Below are 13,097 nucleotides of genomic sequence, written 5' to 3'. Positions count from 1 at the left end.
GCGGCCACATTATTTACAAAGACCTCAGTTACACTGTGCAACAACCCCTGAAGCTTTTCTCTAGTTTTGTAACAACTGGGTATCGAACCGGTGACCTCCCCGGGAGGGAGAGACCCGGAGCATCTGTATACTGTTGTATTTAAGCTCAGACTGTTGGATATAGTGGAAATAATAATAGAATTTCCCAGAGAAGAATATGCAGGAAGTTTTTTCTCTCTCTCTCTCTCTCTCTTCTCTCTCTCTCTCTCTCTCTCTCTCTCTCTCTCTCTCTCTCTCTCTCTCTCTCTCTCTCTCTCTCTCTCTCTCTCTCTCTCTCTCTCTCTCTCTCTCAAACATCTTGAGCACTGCCAGTAACAGCTGCTCATTAAACCTCAAGTCCCTGACCCTGAACAATTTATTTGGTTAAACATAAACATTCATTTATACAAGTTATGAGCATTTGTGTTGTTATGCAATGCAGCACACAGATAACTGAGTAAATTGTATGTTTTAGTATCTTTATGCTGATATAATGACATGATTAAGGAATGTGTATGTGGCTGTGTTAAGGCTCAGCTTCAGTGTTTGTCTTGTAAAAGTGTTACGGTCATGTTCCAGCCATCTGTCAAACATGTAGTTAGAAACAACTCCAGCTGTCTTTTGGCTTTTGGCATCAAGTACTACATGGCATCACTTGTTAGATGTCAAACAAAATCATATCCAAGTCAGTGTTATTGTAATTACTCAGCCTATTCAAATTGTGCTTCAAATTTGTATTTTCATGTTAATTTAAATAGGAATCGGAAAGCCCTCCAAAATGTACAGTTGAGCCCTTCAAGCAGGACTGAATAACATTGTTATCATTTTTTGCACAATTAACAGAAACACTTTATTAGAGCAGAAGAGAAAATGTTTTCTCAAGGAGTTGCATTAAAAGCTTTTCTTTAGTTGAGCATATTGGCTTAACACACCTGCCATTGAAAACAGACTGATTACAGCTGGTTCTCTTTACAGATGAAACATCAGAAATAAATATTAGTTCATCATGTAATGAAATTTATATATGCATATAGATGGTAAAAATAAAAAAGAAACAACGGCCAGACATCCAAGTTTACATTAATGTAAGTTTGAATTAATGTTATCTAGATAAACCAGGTACAAATATATTGGGCTCTGTGCGTGGTGGTGAAACTGGTCTGTTGCCAGAAGGGGGCGTAGTTTAAAATAAACTTGTCTCCCTTTCTCCTGACGAGTGATACCTCGGTTCTCAAATAACTTCTTCATACAGCTGTTTGTGCGCCATGTGTGCCTTTTTTTTTCTTTTTTTTTCTTTTTTTATATAAGTCTGACAGTATCATTAAATCTCTGCGCTGCTCCTCAGGATCCATCCTAATTGGGTGCCTGTCAGTTTTGACAAGAGGAGCCCAGATTAAACGACTTTAGGAAGTAGAGGCCATTAAGTAGACACAGTTCATTGATATATATTCTGAAGGGAAAGTGGCAGATACAGTGCACTTAAGTGATGCCTAATTGCTTCGAGGTGAGGAGCGTTTTTAGGCCATAGGAAAGGAGGAAGGGTAGGAAGAGTGGACCGTCTCTGCTCAAGAAGATGCTGAATATTAAACCCCAAAGAGTTCAAACCGCTGTAAAATGTACTTAGAGGGGAAAAAATGTTGAGTAGGCCTTCTAAATGTCTGTAGTTTTATTTTTGTTTTTTGTTTTCAATTAACGCATGGATTCACAATTTTCTCCTGTGCAAAACAAGGACATCGGGACGGTTTCTCATCCTCCTCGGTCGCGCAAGAACAGTTGGTGTGGAGCAAAGTTAATTGCGGTTGTAAGGTAAAATGCCAGCTGGAGAGAGAGTGACAGTGGATAAAAGGCCACATGAAGTATGGCTGCGCATTTACGCGGCTGTTACGCACTGAGTTTGAAGGAGCAGGAGCCACGTGAGGCATAAAACTCTTCCACTGAATGTTGATATTGATTCCTTAACGTGTAAAAAATGCAACGTTGATATCAAAATTTATATCATGACATTCCATTATTCAAAAGAAAAATGTAAGATGCCCATCCGTCCCGGTTATTGAGTAAAGGAATTTCTCCTAGCCTCCTCCAGTCAGCTCAGCGCGCGCACTCTGACGTCTTTCCATGCGAGGTCCTCATTAACGGGGACGTTTGGTGTCTCTGACGTGTGTGTGTCGGTCCTCTGACGGCACCTGCCCCTTTATAAGCCTCAGTAAGTCACCCGGGAGACCTCCACAAACGCTTCAGTAGACGGTTCCTCGCGGTGCAAAGGGGGACGAAGCTCTTCATCAACCGTCTAGCTGCTCTGCTCACTGCTCTGCGCCTCAGGTGCCCCAGCACATGACTCTAGAAATACTTCAGGTGAGTTTTGCATGTGTTTTTCAAGTTGTTGTAAACGGGTTATGAAATGGCATTTTAGTGGATGATATCTTATCAATATTTCGCGTGGCTAAAGTGGAGCTGTGAAGGCAACAGTTCATATTATTTATTAAGCTATATATTAGGCTACAAGGTCATATCTGTATCATGGATGCTGTGCGTAATTTGAATTTTACGCGCATGTGTCCAGAGAGAAGGACACGATGAGAGATCGAAAAGAGAGGACAGGTTTGACCAATTATCACAGATTTGTTAAGTTTATTTTTGTTTATTTTATATTAAAAAGGCAGTGTATGGCACTTAACTGTATTTCTTTTTCTTGAAGAGGAAAAAATAACTACAAAATCGAGCTTCCAGGTTTCTTATCAATGCACTTTCCCTTTACTTAGAATGATAATGATGATCCAAGATCACCACACATGAACTGTACTGAGTTAAAGTCTTATTTGTTCGTTTGTTTGTTTTTATAGAAAATGACATGGCTCTCAGGATCACCGTTATCTCTTAGATATTATATAGACATTATAATATTTCTGAGAGCACATTAAATCTTCTAAATCAGCAAAAGACAATCATTTCTATTATGCTATTCTGATTCTTTTCAGCTTGTGCTTTTATTTCACACCAGCCTAACTGGTCAAAAATGTGTCCAAGCTTGTCCCAATGCAAAAAATAAATAAATACCAAATTGTTAGATTCTTAATATTTTATGTCTCATCCTCTTTCTCCGTGGGGTCAAGCAGGTCTTCATGCCGTCCCGTTCCTAGCGGAAGACCGGTGCGACAATGACCATCCATGTAGAGGGGCTTGTGGCTATCGCGTTCTTCTATCTACTGATCCTGTTCGTGGGCATCTGGGCGGCATGGAAGAACAAGCACTCCGGGGAGGCGGAGGGCACCGACCGCAGCGAAACCATCATGGTCGGCGGGAGAGATATTGGATTATTTGTCGGTGGATTTACCATGACGGGTGAAGTTTGTATTCATCAGTCAAAAACCTTATAGTGGCTATATGACCGACTTTAAAGTGGCTTTAAAATTATTTAGACGTTTAGATGAATCTTTTCTCTTTTTAACATGTGAAAAATCTGCTGTTTTCCAGTCTCACATGACTTGGTTGAGGATGTTTCTTTTGTTTTTTTATTTTTATTTATTTTTTTATTTTTTTTCAAGCAATTTGTAACACCATGTCTTTGTTTAAAAATTATGTGTATTGGCAGCTGTTAAGGGATTTTCCTCATGGAGGAAACAAAATAATAAGAGCAGGTGTTATTATTGAATCAAATTTCAAATAGATGCCATTTTTATTTAACCAGATTTTTTCTTTAGCTGTGACCTTTTTTTTTTTGTGATTTTCAGCAACCTGGGTTGGAGGAGGATACATCAATGGCACAGCTGAATATGTGTATCTCCCAGATTTCGGCTTGGCTTGGGCACAAGCTCCCTTTGGATATGCCCTCAGTCTGGTTGTGGGTGAGTGACGCTACATGTTCCTCTTGTTTAAAGCAATTTAAAAATCCAGATGTATATTTTCTGTCAGTAGGTGAATAGCCAAGGATTCTGGGTGCCACTTACACACCTCCAAACATTAATACTGACTACATATCTGTTTAAATCTATGTGTGTGTGTTCCTCTGTTCAACCTTTTCAATATTTTCTAAAGAATATGTTTGAAATAAAACTACAAATTTATATAAATGGCCACCTTTAGGACTACAAGAGGTTGTTCAGTCAAGATTTAGGCCCCAGGAGCTTTGGATGGTTGGTGACTCATGTCCCTCTCACAATGACGTCTCAGTCAGTATTCTATACACTCTCTTTATCCCAGGTGGTCTTTTCTTCGCCAAGCCCATGCGCTCACGAGGTTACGTCACCATGCTGGACCCTTTCCAGCAGCTGTACGGGAAACGCATGGGCGGCCTTCTCTTCATACCTGCGCTCATGGGTGAGATCTTCTGGTCTGCTGCCATCTTATCCGCCCTTGGTAAGTTCATATTTTCTGTCTACAACAAAATTAGAGGTTGTTGAAGGCAGTGAAGTCAAAGTGTGCTGTGAGTGTTTGTTTCTCATGTCACGTTGCTCATCATATCTGTCCGTCTGTTCTTTCGTGACCTCAGGTGCTACTCTGAGCGTCATTGTGGACATCAACATTAAGATGTCAGTGGTTATCTCAGCACTCATTGCAATCTTTTACACCCTGGTTGGAGGACTGTACTCTGTGGCCTACACTGATGTCGTGCAGCTCTTCTGTATCTTTGTTGGCTTGGTAGGTTCATATTTATCTTGATAGCATGAGAGGCACAATTTACAGTAACCATTAAGCCTGTATGTTTGTGTTTGTGACTGTCAGCTGTACTTGTTTGTGGCCATCTACAGTGGATCAGTGTCCCCTTTGCTTTGACCAACCCTGCGGTGTCAGACATCACCGTTACAGCAGTGAAGCAGGTGTACCAGTCGCCCTGGAGAGGCAGCATCTCCAAGAGCGACACCTGGGTCTGGATCGACAACTTCTGCCTCCTGGTACGGCAACCGCGAATTCCCCGTCTCTCACTTCCTCAGAGTTCAGTCCATTGAAACCAATACTTTCTCTAATTGGAAAAAGGTCTAAAACTGATACCATTATTCTGAGACTGTTGTTGATTAGTCCAGTGGTTGATTATCAGAAAATCCATCAGCCATCATTTTGATCCTCAGTCAAGTCACTGAAGAAGTTAAAATACTGAATGTTGCTAGTTACAGCTTTTCAAATGTGGTAACCTGTGATGTTCATTTAGTTTTTGACATTTTGTAGACAAATACTACAAATTGATTACTCTCATAAATAATCAACAGATTAACCAGTCATGATAATGAATGCTTGTTGCAGCCATAAAATACCATAGTCACTGACAACTCCTGTTAAGGTGTACACACTGATTGACGCATGGACATTAAATAATTTAGTAGAACCCTGTGGGCTTTATACTGTAAATAAAATTGACCTGGCATGTCTGTGTTGGACGTCAGTTCTGCGAAGGCTATTCACTGCTCTGTGATTGTGCTACAGATGCTTGGAGGAATACCCTGGCAGGTGTATTTCCAGAGGGTGCTGTCTGCCTCCTCAGCCACCTACGCCCAGGTCCTCTCCTTCCTGGCCGCTTTCGGGTGCCTCGTCATGGCTGTGCCCTCCGTTCTCATCGGAGCCATCGGGGCCTCCACGGGTTAGAGAGCTCACATGTTACTCTGCATATGCATAATCTCTGCGTGTGGGTGGATGGGTGAAGGTTGGGGTGGGATTCTGTCGGAGGTGTTGGCTGTGTGTGTGTGTGTGTGTGTGTGTGTGTGTGTGTGTGTGTGTGTGTGTTTGTATAGCGGGGGCTCTGGATGGGTGCATGTTGCCCTTAGATCTGAGATAGCCTGGTAAATAGCAGCTGGTTCACCTCATCCATAATGAAGCAGCAACCCGTTTAATAACCACGCTGGTTGTGTAAATATTACATTAGAGGGAGGCAAGGGACCAAATTAGAGGTTCCATCTCCAGATTTCTAGGTGTCACATTCCCCGGTGAACAAGTGAATACACAACTCTGTTCTGTCCTTTGCTATAATATGAGCTACCATTTCAAAATTAAAATTACTGAAGTGAAAATCTTCACAGCGTATATTTGCAAGCAGTAACATTTTATTATTAGGCTTGAAGTTCAACCTTTTTTATTCCCATTATCAGTAAAATTTTATTTATTTTAGCATCAGGAAAGAAAGTAAATGGACAAAAATAATGTTCCACTACTAACATATTTAATTTTGTAATGACTGTGCATGTCTGTTGCAGTTTTAAATTTGTTAAGCCTGAATTTCATACTGTATATTAAGTAAGCTGTGCCTTAAATTGTCATTATATTTCATTGTATATTTCACTGATTGTTTAATCGTGAATCAATCGTTGTGAAAGGTAAGATTTCTCTGGAGGTCATGTGGTTATTCATTTATTTATTAATACTACAATACATGTGTACTGTGCATACTAGATGTGTCCTTTTAAATGTTTGTTTCCCTTGCTCAGACTGGAACCAGACAAGTTATGGTGCCATCCCTCCTAGAGAAAAGGAAGAAGCAGACATGATTCTACCCATCGTGCTCCAACACCTTTGCCCGCCATTTGTGTCTTTTTTCGGCCTGGGCGCAGTGTCTGCAGCTGTCATGTCCTCTGCAGACTCTTCCATCCTTTCAGCAAGCTCAATGTTTGCGAGGAACATCTACCAGCTCGCCTTTAGACAGTCAGTGAGTACATGTGTGTGTTTCTGTTCCGGCACCAAATACATCTAAATGTTTTTTTTTTCTTGGCTGTTCTCCATATGTTACAATCCTTTTTTTCCACTCCTCTCTATCTCCTCAGGCGTCTGACCGTGAGATCGTGTGGGTGATGCGTATTACTATCTTTGTTTTCGGTGGCCTTGCCACGGTGATGGCGCTGGTAACCGGGACAGTTTACGGCCTGTGGTACCTGAGCTCAGACCTAGTTTACGTCATCATCTTCCCCCAGCTGCTCAGTGTGCTCTTTGTCAAAGGCACCAACACGTACGGCTCGGTGGCTGCATACCTGTTTGGCATGCTGCTGCGTATAGGTGGAGGTGAACCCTACCTGCAGCTGCCTCCCTTCATTTATTACCCTGGCTGGACCACCGAGAAGCGGATGCACCACATGACTGGAGAAATGGAGGACATCGTCATTCAGAAGTTCCCCTTCAAGACCGTCTCTATGCTCGCCTCTTTTCTGGGTAATGTTGCTTTCTCCTACCTGGCCAAGTACCTGTTTGAGAGCGGCAAGATTTCACACAAATACGACTTTCTCGACGCAGTGGTGTCCAAGCACAGTGGAGAGATTATGGATAAGACGACGCTTGTGACTCGCAGCAACAACATCGGGCTGTCAGAGATGGCGTCCGTCAAACCGCGCCTCAGCGTGACCTTGGCGGCCGCCTTCACGCGCCGTGACACACTGCCGACAGAAACAGTGGAGGAGGAGGAGGAGTACAGCCCTGACTCCTCCCACCACGATGATGAATGACAAACTCAGGATATGATTTAAAAAAAATAAGATAAAAAATTGAAAACTGAACACGTGACTAAACTGCCAGAGAACTGGTTACTCTGTCAGACACTCGAAAATCATCCTTCCTTGGGACTACAAAGGACCACATCCCACCTGTGGTGACTGGATAACAGCCACATGTCAGGATGTAGATATGTAGTGTAGCAGCTTGCTGATTGTCCGGACATAAAGCCGTCTTTCTGTGAAGTCCATCAAATACACACACAAACCCACACATACACTCATATAGTATTTAAAGATAGCTGGTGTCCTTTCTTGAACTGCTTTGGAGATTTTAATTGATTTTATTTTTTATCACTAATAAAAAGCAGGTTGTTACCAAACAGCAGATGAGTGGTGATAAGAGATGCTGCACACAGATGAAGACTGGTACTTTATAAGAAGTGACTGACAGCACAACCATAGTTTGGAAGTAGGGTATATACTGTATGTACCAAGTAGTTAAAAGCAATAACACACGCACACACGCACACACGCACACACACACACACACACACACACACACACACACACACACACACACACACACACACACACACACACACATACACACACACACACACACACACACACACACACACACACACGCACACACACTTTAAACACCTGTACAGCAAATATTATAAAAATCTGACAGTGAGAGAGTGGAAGTCAAATAGACCAACAAAAGGAAATGATGGAAAACTGGATATTTTATAGCATTAATGTATCATATCGAGCAAATTAATCCATGTAATATGTAACCTAATTCACATTTGAGATAATTGGGTTTTTATTTATAAATGAATTAACACATTAAGTAGACTTTAATGTCATAAAGTCAATTGCATCAGGCATATTAACCCCCTCCAAAAAAACTCCTTTTGTTTGATGCAGTTTTGACAGGCAATGTATATTATTAATTATCACTGATGAATATGACTGTGAATCAAGAAAGGAACAATCCATTTATCACGCCGAGTAGAAAATATACAAGCAGTAGTGATAGTAGTTGACTTGAAGCATTAGCTCATATTCTCTTTAATGTCAGGTGTAGAGACAGTTTGAATCATAAGAATCAGTGTAAATTAGTGTTTAAAATGATCTTGTATTCAGCTGCCTTAATGAAGCTCATGAAAAGAGATACTTTTATTCCCACAGGTCTGACTGGACTCTGGTCAGACTGCAGCGAGCAAAGACTTGAATATGAATGTAACCTCTACAAAAAGATGGAATTATATTATATAGTGTACTTCTACTGATGTTTGTGTATGTTTGTGATTTGCAAAGTCAAACAGTAACTGCAGTAACTGTTTGTGGCGGCAGGTTCCGATTTCCAAATCGGTTCTTTATTTGTTGCAGTGTACAGATTATTTTCTCTGTGATGTGTATGTTTGTATACATATGAGGGGGGGGGGGGGGGGGGGGGGAGAGAGAGAGATATACAGAAAAAAGTGATTCTAACAAAGATGGAAAGGATGCTGTCTAAATGTTTATTTATTTTTGATGTCATAAAAGATGAAACAATAAAAAAGAAACTTATTTCAGGAAAATATATAAACTCTACTTTTGTAAGAAGAAAAGAATTTGTATTTCACGTTTGTTGTTCGCCGACTCTTGACACTTACTCTAAATTAGATGTGTGTATGCGTAGTGTTTTTTAAGATGTCTTTATCTTTAATTGTTTCATGGTACTGAAACACAAAGGCCACTGTGATCCTCCAGGGACGAGGGCCAGGGACATCTATGGCCTGTGATTTCTTAAAACACAGCCATGTTGATATGGAACTCACTGGAACCAACCAAATTCAACCAAGAAGTGACTCTTCACTTTGGGATTGTTTGACGTTTATAATTTTAGCATGAAGAAGTCAAATAGTCGAGATATTTTTTTTTCTCCTTCTTTCCTATTCTGTTATTCATTTTGTGACCCCCTCGGATTTATCTTACCAGCCCTTTGGAGGATCGCTGTTTCAATGATTAGAATCATTTCTATGTTTTCTTCTCTATGTGTCATTTTTTCAGACTCACTTTTCAAGACCTTCAGCTGCTTGTCTAGTCAAAAAAAAAAAAAAAAAAAAAAAATATATATATATATATATATAAATATATTTTAAAAACGTGTGTCTTTAGAAAAAGGCTTACATTGAATTTGCAACTAGCCCAGGCTCTTTGTCTGTCGGGCCCTTCAGCTAGCAGGATGGAAGATAGAGAAAGAGAACGTCTCCGAAAACGTGACTGAAATTACAAACGCTTGGCTTGCATCTTTGTCCCCCTCCATGGCCACAGAGAAAGACAGCATCTTAAAATAGCTCTTCCTCCCTGGTTATTTACATTACCTTAAGTGCTGTGCTCTCTCTCGTCTGGGACTCTGGGAGGAGCCACACGGGGTGGGTGGGGTTACTGGTGGTCAGAGGCAGGGAAGATGGACTGGGTTGAGGTTAGAGGGGGTGTAGCTTACTGGCGCCCATAGCTATAAACCCTTGGTGCGCAGGAGTGACGCAGGTGCCCCACCCATCCACTGCACCTCCTCCCTCCATCGTCGGCGTCCTCGTTGGCGTCCTTGAGAACTAAGACCAATCCCATAAAAAAGAACAGAGGGTGGAGAAAGAGAGAGAGAGTGTCCCATCTCCATTCATAGAGAGTACCACAGAGCACTCATGATAATTAACAATTATGAAGGAAAACTGTCGCTTGTCCAAAAGTCAATCCATTTATTTACAGATGACGTGGAAAATGTTGGGGGATGGTTTTTGCGTAGGACTCTCTTCTAGAGAGCATTTGGATGCAAACCAAAACACATTCATTCATTCATGACCACTAGATATATTTAGAACGTCCTATGAAGCCTTTCCAGGAGACATTGATAGTTTGGCCAGATTGTTTAAAATTTTAGTTGTCATGAATTTATATAATCTATAAAGAGCATATTCTCTTGATATAAAATCCTCTTCTCTTCTTTTATCAAAGCTCATATTGATATTGTTTTTACCAGTAAGTGATCCCATTAATTATATATATATATATTTTTTATTTTTTTTTGCATTAAATAAGAAACACTGAAGACTTGATGAACTGGTCATCTAGACTGAGAATCACACTCCCAACCTGCATTCTTACTTTCCATCTTGGTCTGGAAGAATCTAATTAGATCCCAATAGGAGAATTAGCAGACTTTAAGTTCTGGTCCATGGACAGACAGCATGTTTAAAAATGTGAAATGAAACCATTTTTCTCTCAATACATTTTATCTGCTACGGGATGTCTGCTCTAATTTCTTCTTGGACTCATTTTTTTTCTAGACCAACCTTACCAGATAAAAGGGAATTCTGGGAATCAAAGTCCCACTAGAGCACTTTCCCTCAATGTAGACATGAGGAGATGAGATTACAGAGAGGAGACGGTGCATTCAGATAGACATCTAATGTGCCGGAACTTTAGAGAGAAGACTCAAGGCAAGGTGACTGTCCAGGCATCAAACTGCTCGCTGGAGATGTCATTTGTCATGAGGGAATGATGTGTAGTTATTTATTTATCTATTTATTTATTTATTGTTTTGTTTATTTACTTTTTATGCTTGGAATCAGATCCAGATTTACACTTAATAACATAACATCACAAATAAGGTGAACAAAACAGCATCAATCAACAAATGTAAAATATTGTAAAATCCACTGCAACAGCAGTGCAAAGCATTGACAAAAGGCCAACAGGTTTCTGTCTGAACAAAAGTTTAACACTTAGATTGATCTACAGCACAACAAGACACATTTTCAACGACATCCTGGCAGAGCAAGCGGCTAAATGGGAACCCCTGCTGTGTGTTTAAAGGGCCACTCAATCAATTGTAGACATGAAGTCACGTCTCGAGTTTTCAAATTTGCACCACAATTTCTATGATACACACTGGCAGGGACAGTCTAATGTAAGACAATGTCAAATTACATTTAGAGAATTTTAAGATCCCCCTTTTTTGGAGCTTAACTCTTACAATCAAATAAAAATTAGGATCTCTCAGCCTCTGCTGCTACCCTAACCCTTTTTTAAAATCTGTCTGTCAATGTTGTTCAACTTTATGAAAGTGCAAAACAAAATCACTGGAGTGACCCATTAACAGGAGTTGTTTAACAGATAATCTAACAAACACTTGTGTACGTCTCACTTTGACATTGTTCAGACTGAGTTTCAAAAGCAGAGAATTTCATCTGACTGGAGCTGCAAACATGCAAACACCATCCTGTTGGCACGGTTTCAATGTGGAAAAACACAAAAAAAAAACAGGCAGAACGCAGTTTTAATATTTCTTATTTTATGCTAAGAAAACTAAGAAAAAAAGAAAATAACTTCTGTTTAGACAGAAGTTCTGTTTAAGCTTAACCTTCTGTTTGAGATATGAAGAATACAAACAGGAGCATAACCCCTGGGTAGGGTGTGGTGGCATAAAAAAAAAACCAATTCCAGGAATGCATAATGCATTAAAAAAAATCCACCAATGCATTGCCTTGTTTTAAACATTTCAAATTGGATCTATTCCTTCTCCATCTCACTTGAAAAGTCCAGAATCTGTTAGTACACAAATATTTTTCATTTTGAAAGTTTAACCTCTGGGGACAAGACGTCTCCAAAAAGTACATTTTCAGTGTGTGTGTGTGTGTGTGTGTGTGTGTGTGTGTGTGTGTGTGTGCGTGCTGGAGGCTTCAAGTTTCCACATTACACTTGCGTACATTGCATAATTGACCACAAATGGCTAGTTTTGAAACCATAAAATCCTGCTTGTATCTACATCTTAAATTCAGATTTGAGGAGAGCAAAGAGAAACACTCCCCCTTCAGCAGATCAAAAACAGCCATCATCCTATACAGTGAAGGTCAGCAGTGAAGTGTGAATATGCAAAACGCATTTTTGAGATGAGAGGCGCTTTAATATTTCTTACTTTAAGAAAAAATGAAAAGAAAAATGTATGATTTCAACATGATGTAGAGCATCAGATGTGGTCAGTCTGTTCTCCGGACAGTGTGACACAAAGCAGCCTATATCTCATCTGAGGCTGTGGCACAGCCATCATGTCGGCAGGCCACTATTTATGTCCTTTTTAAGTAATGACCCCTGTAATTTAATAGAAAGACAGCTAATTGAAACATGGAAACAGGCTGAGGGATGGAGGAGGGGAGAACAAGTGTGTGAAAGTATGTGTGTGCTACATCAATGTATATGTTGAGGAAAAATGGGGTCTGTACAAATATACAGTTATTCAGACCCATGCACAAACACACACACACCATACGATGAAGTCACATCTTATTGTTATCCCTCCATCTTCTCCTCCATTACCCCCCACCCCAGAAAAGCAGCCGAGGAGCATCTTTAGCTAAATGAATGTAGCAGCTGCTCTAATCGAATCAGCCACAAGAACCTAATTATAGACCCAGCTTTGTTGCACTCGGGCCGGCTGCAGGTAGACCGTCCGGGGCTCACCGCAGCAGCGAGACGTCTGTGCTGCAATCAGCAAACCCACCGATTCTTAATGAGTTGGAGCCATGAATCAGCTTCAGTGATGAGGAATTAAAGCTGTGAGTCAAACAGTTACTCAGATCAGACTGGATTTTAGAAGTGGTGGAGACTCTTCAGCCCCGGTGGATC

At 40.6% G+C, this 13,097-nt stretch overlaps 1 protein-coding gene across 1 annotated transcript; it reads left to right on the top strand.

The window, feature by feature from the left end:
• Positions 1 to 882: 882 nt before the first annotated feature.
• Positions 883 to 8,062, top strand: slc5a7a (solute carrier family 5 member 7a). The gene is made up of 9 exons (XM_056390545.1): positions 883 to 2,370; positions 3,132 to 3,357; positions 3,747 to 3,860; positions 4,216 to 4,371; positions 4,505 to 4,653; positions 4,764 to 4,907; positions 5,434 to 5,587; positions 6,429 to 6,646; positions 6,762 to 8,062. The coding sequence occupies exons 2-9, from the start codon at positions 3,174 to 3,176 to the stop codon at positions 7,431 to 7,433; spliced, it is 1,791 nt and encodes a 596-aa protein (XP_056246520.1). The 5' UTR covers positions 883 to 2,370; positions 3,132 to 3,173; the 3' UTR covers positions 7,434 to 8,062.
• Positions 8,063 to 13,097: the final 5,035 nt, after the last annotated feature.

This window comes from Seriola aureovittata, chromosome 1, assembly GCF_021018895.1.
Source record: "Seriola aureovittata isolate HTS-2021-v1 ecotype China chromosome 1, ASM2101889v1, whole genome shotgun sequence".
Lineage (NCBI taxonomy): Eukaryota > Metazoa > Chordata > Actinopteri > Carangiformes > Carangidae > Seriola > Seriola aureovittata.
The sequence above is the reverse complement of the archived record's forward strand: the minus strand, read 5'-3'. Positions and strand labels throughout refer to the sequence as shown.

What these genes read in the sequence shown, in the direction of transcription:
- slc5a7a (XM_056390545.1), top strand. Translation starts at nt 3,174, where the DNA reads ATGACCATCCATGTAGAGGGGCTTGTGGCTATCGCGTTCTTCTATCTA. An exon ending in TGCCCTCAGTCTGGTTGTGG is followed by an intron (nt 3,861 to 4,215) that starts GTGAGTGACGCT and finishes TCTTTATCCCAG; the next exon opens with GTGGTCTTTTCTTCGCCAAG. An exon ending in AGCTCGCCTTTAGACAGTCA is followed by an intron (nt 6,647 to 6,761) that starts GTGAGTACATGT and finishes CTATCTCCTCAG; the next exon opens with GCGTCTGACCGTGAGATCGT.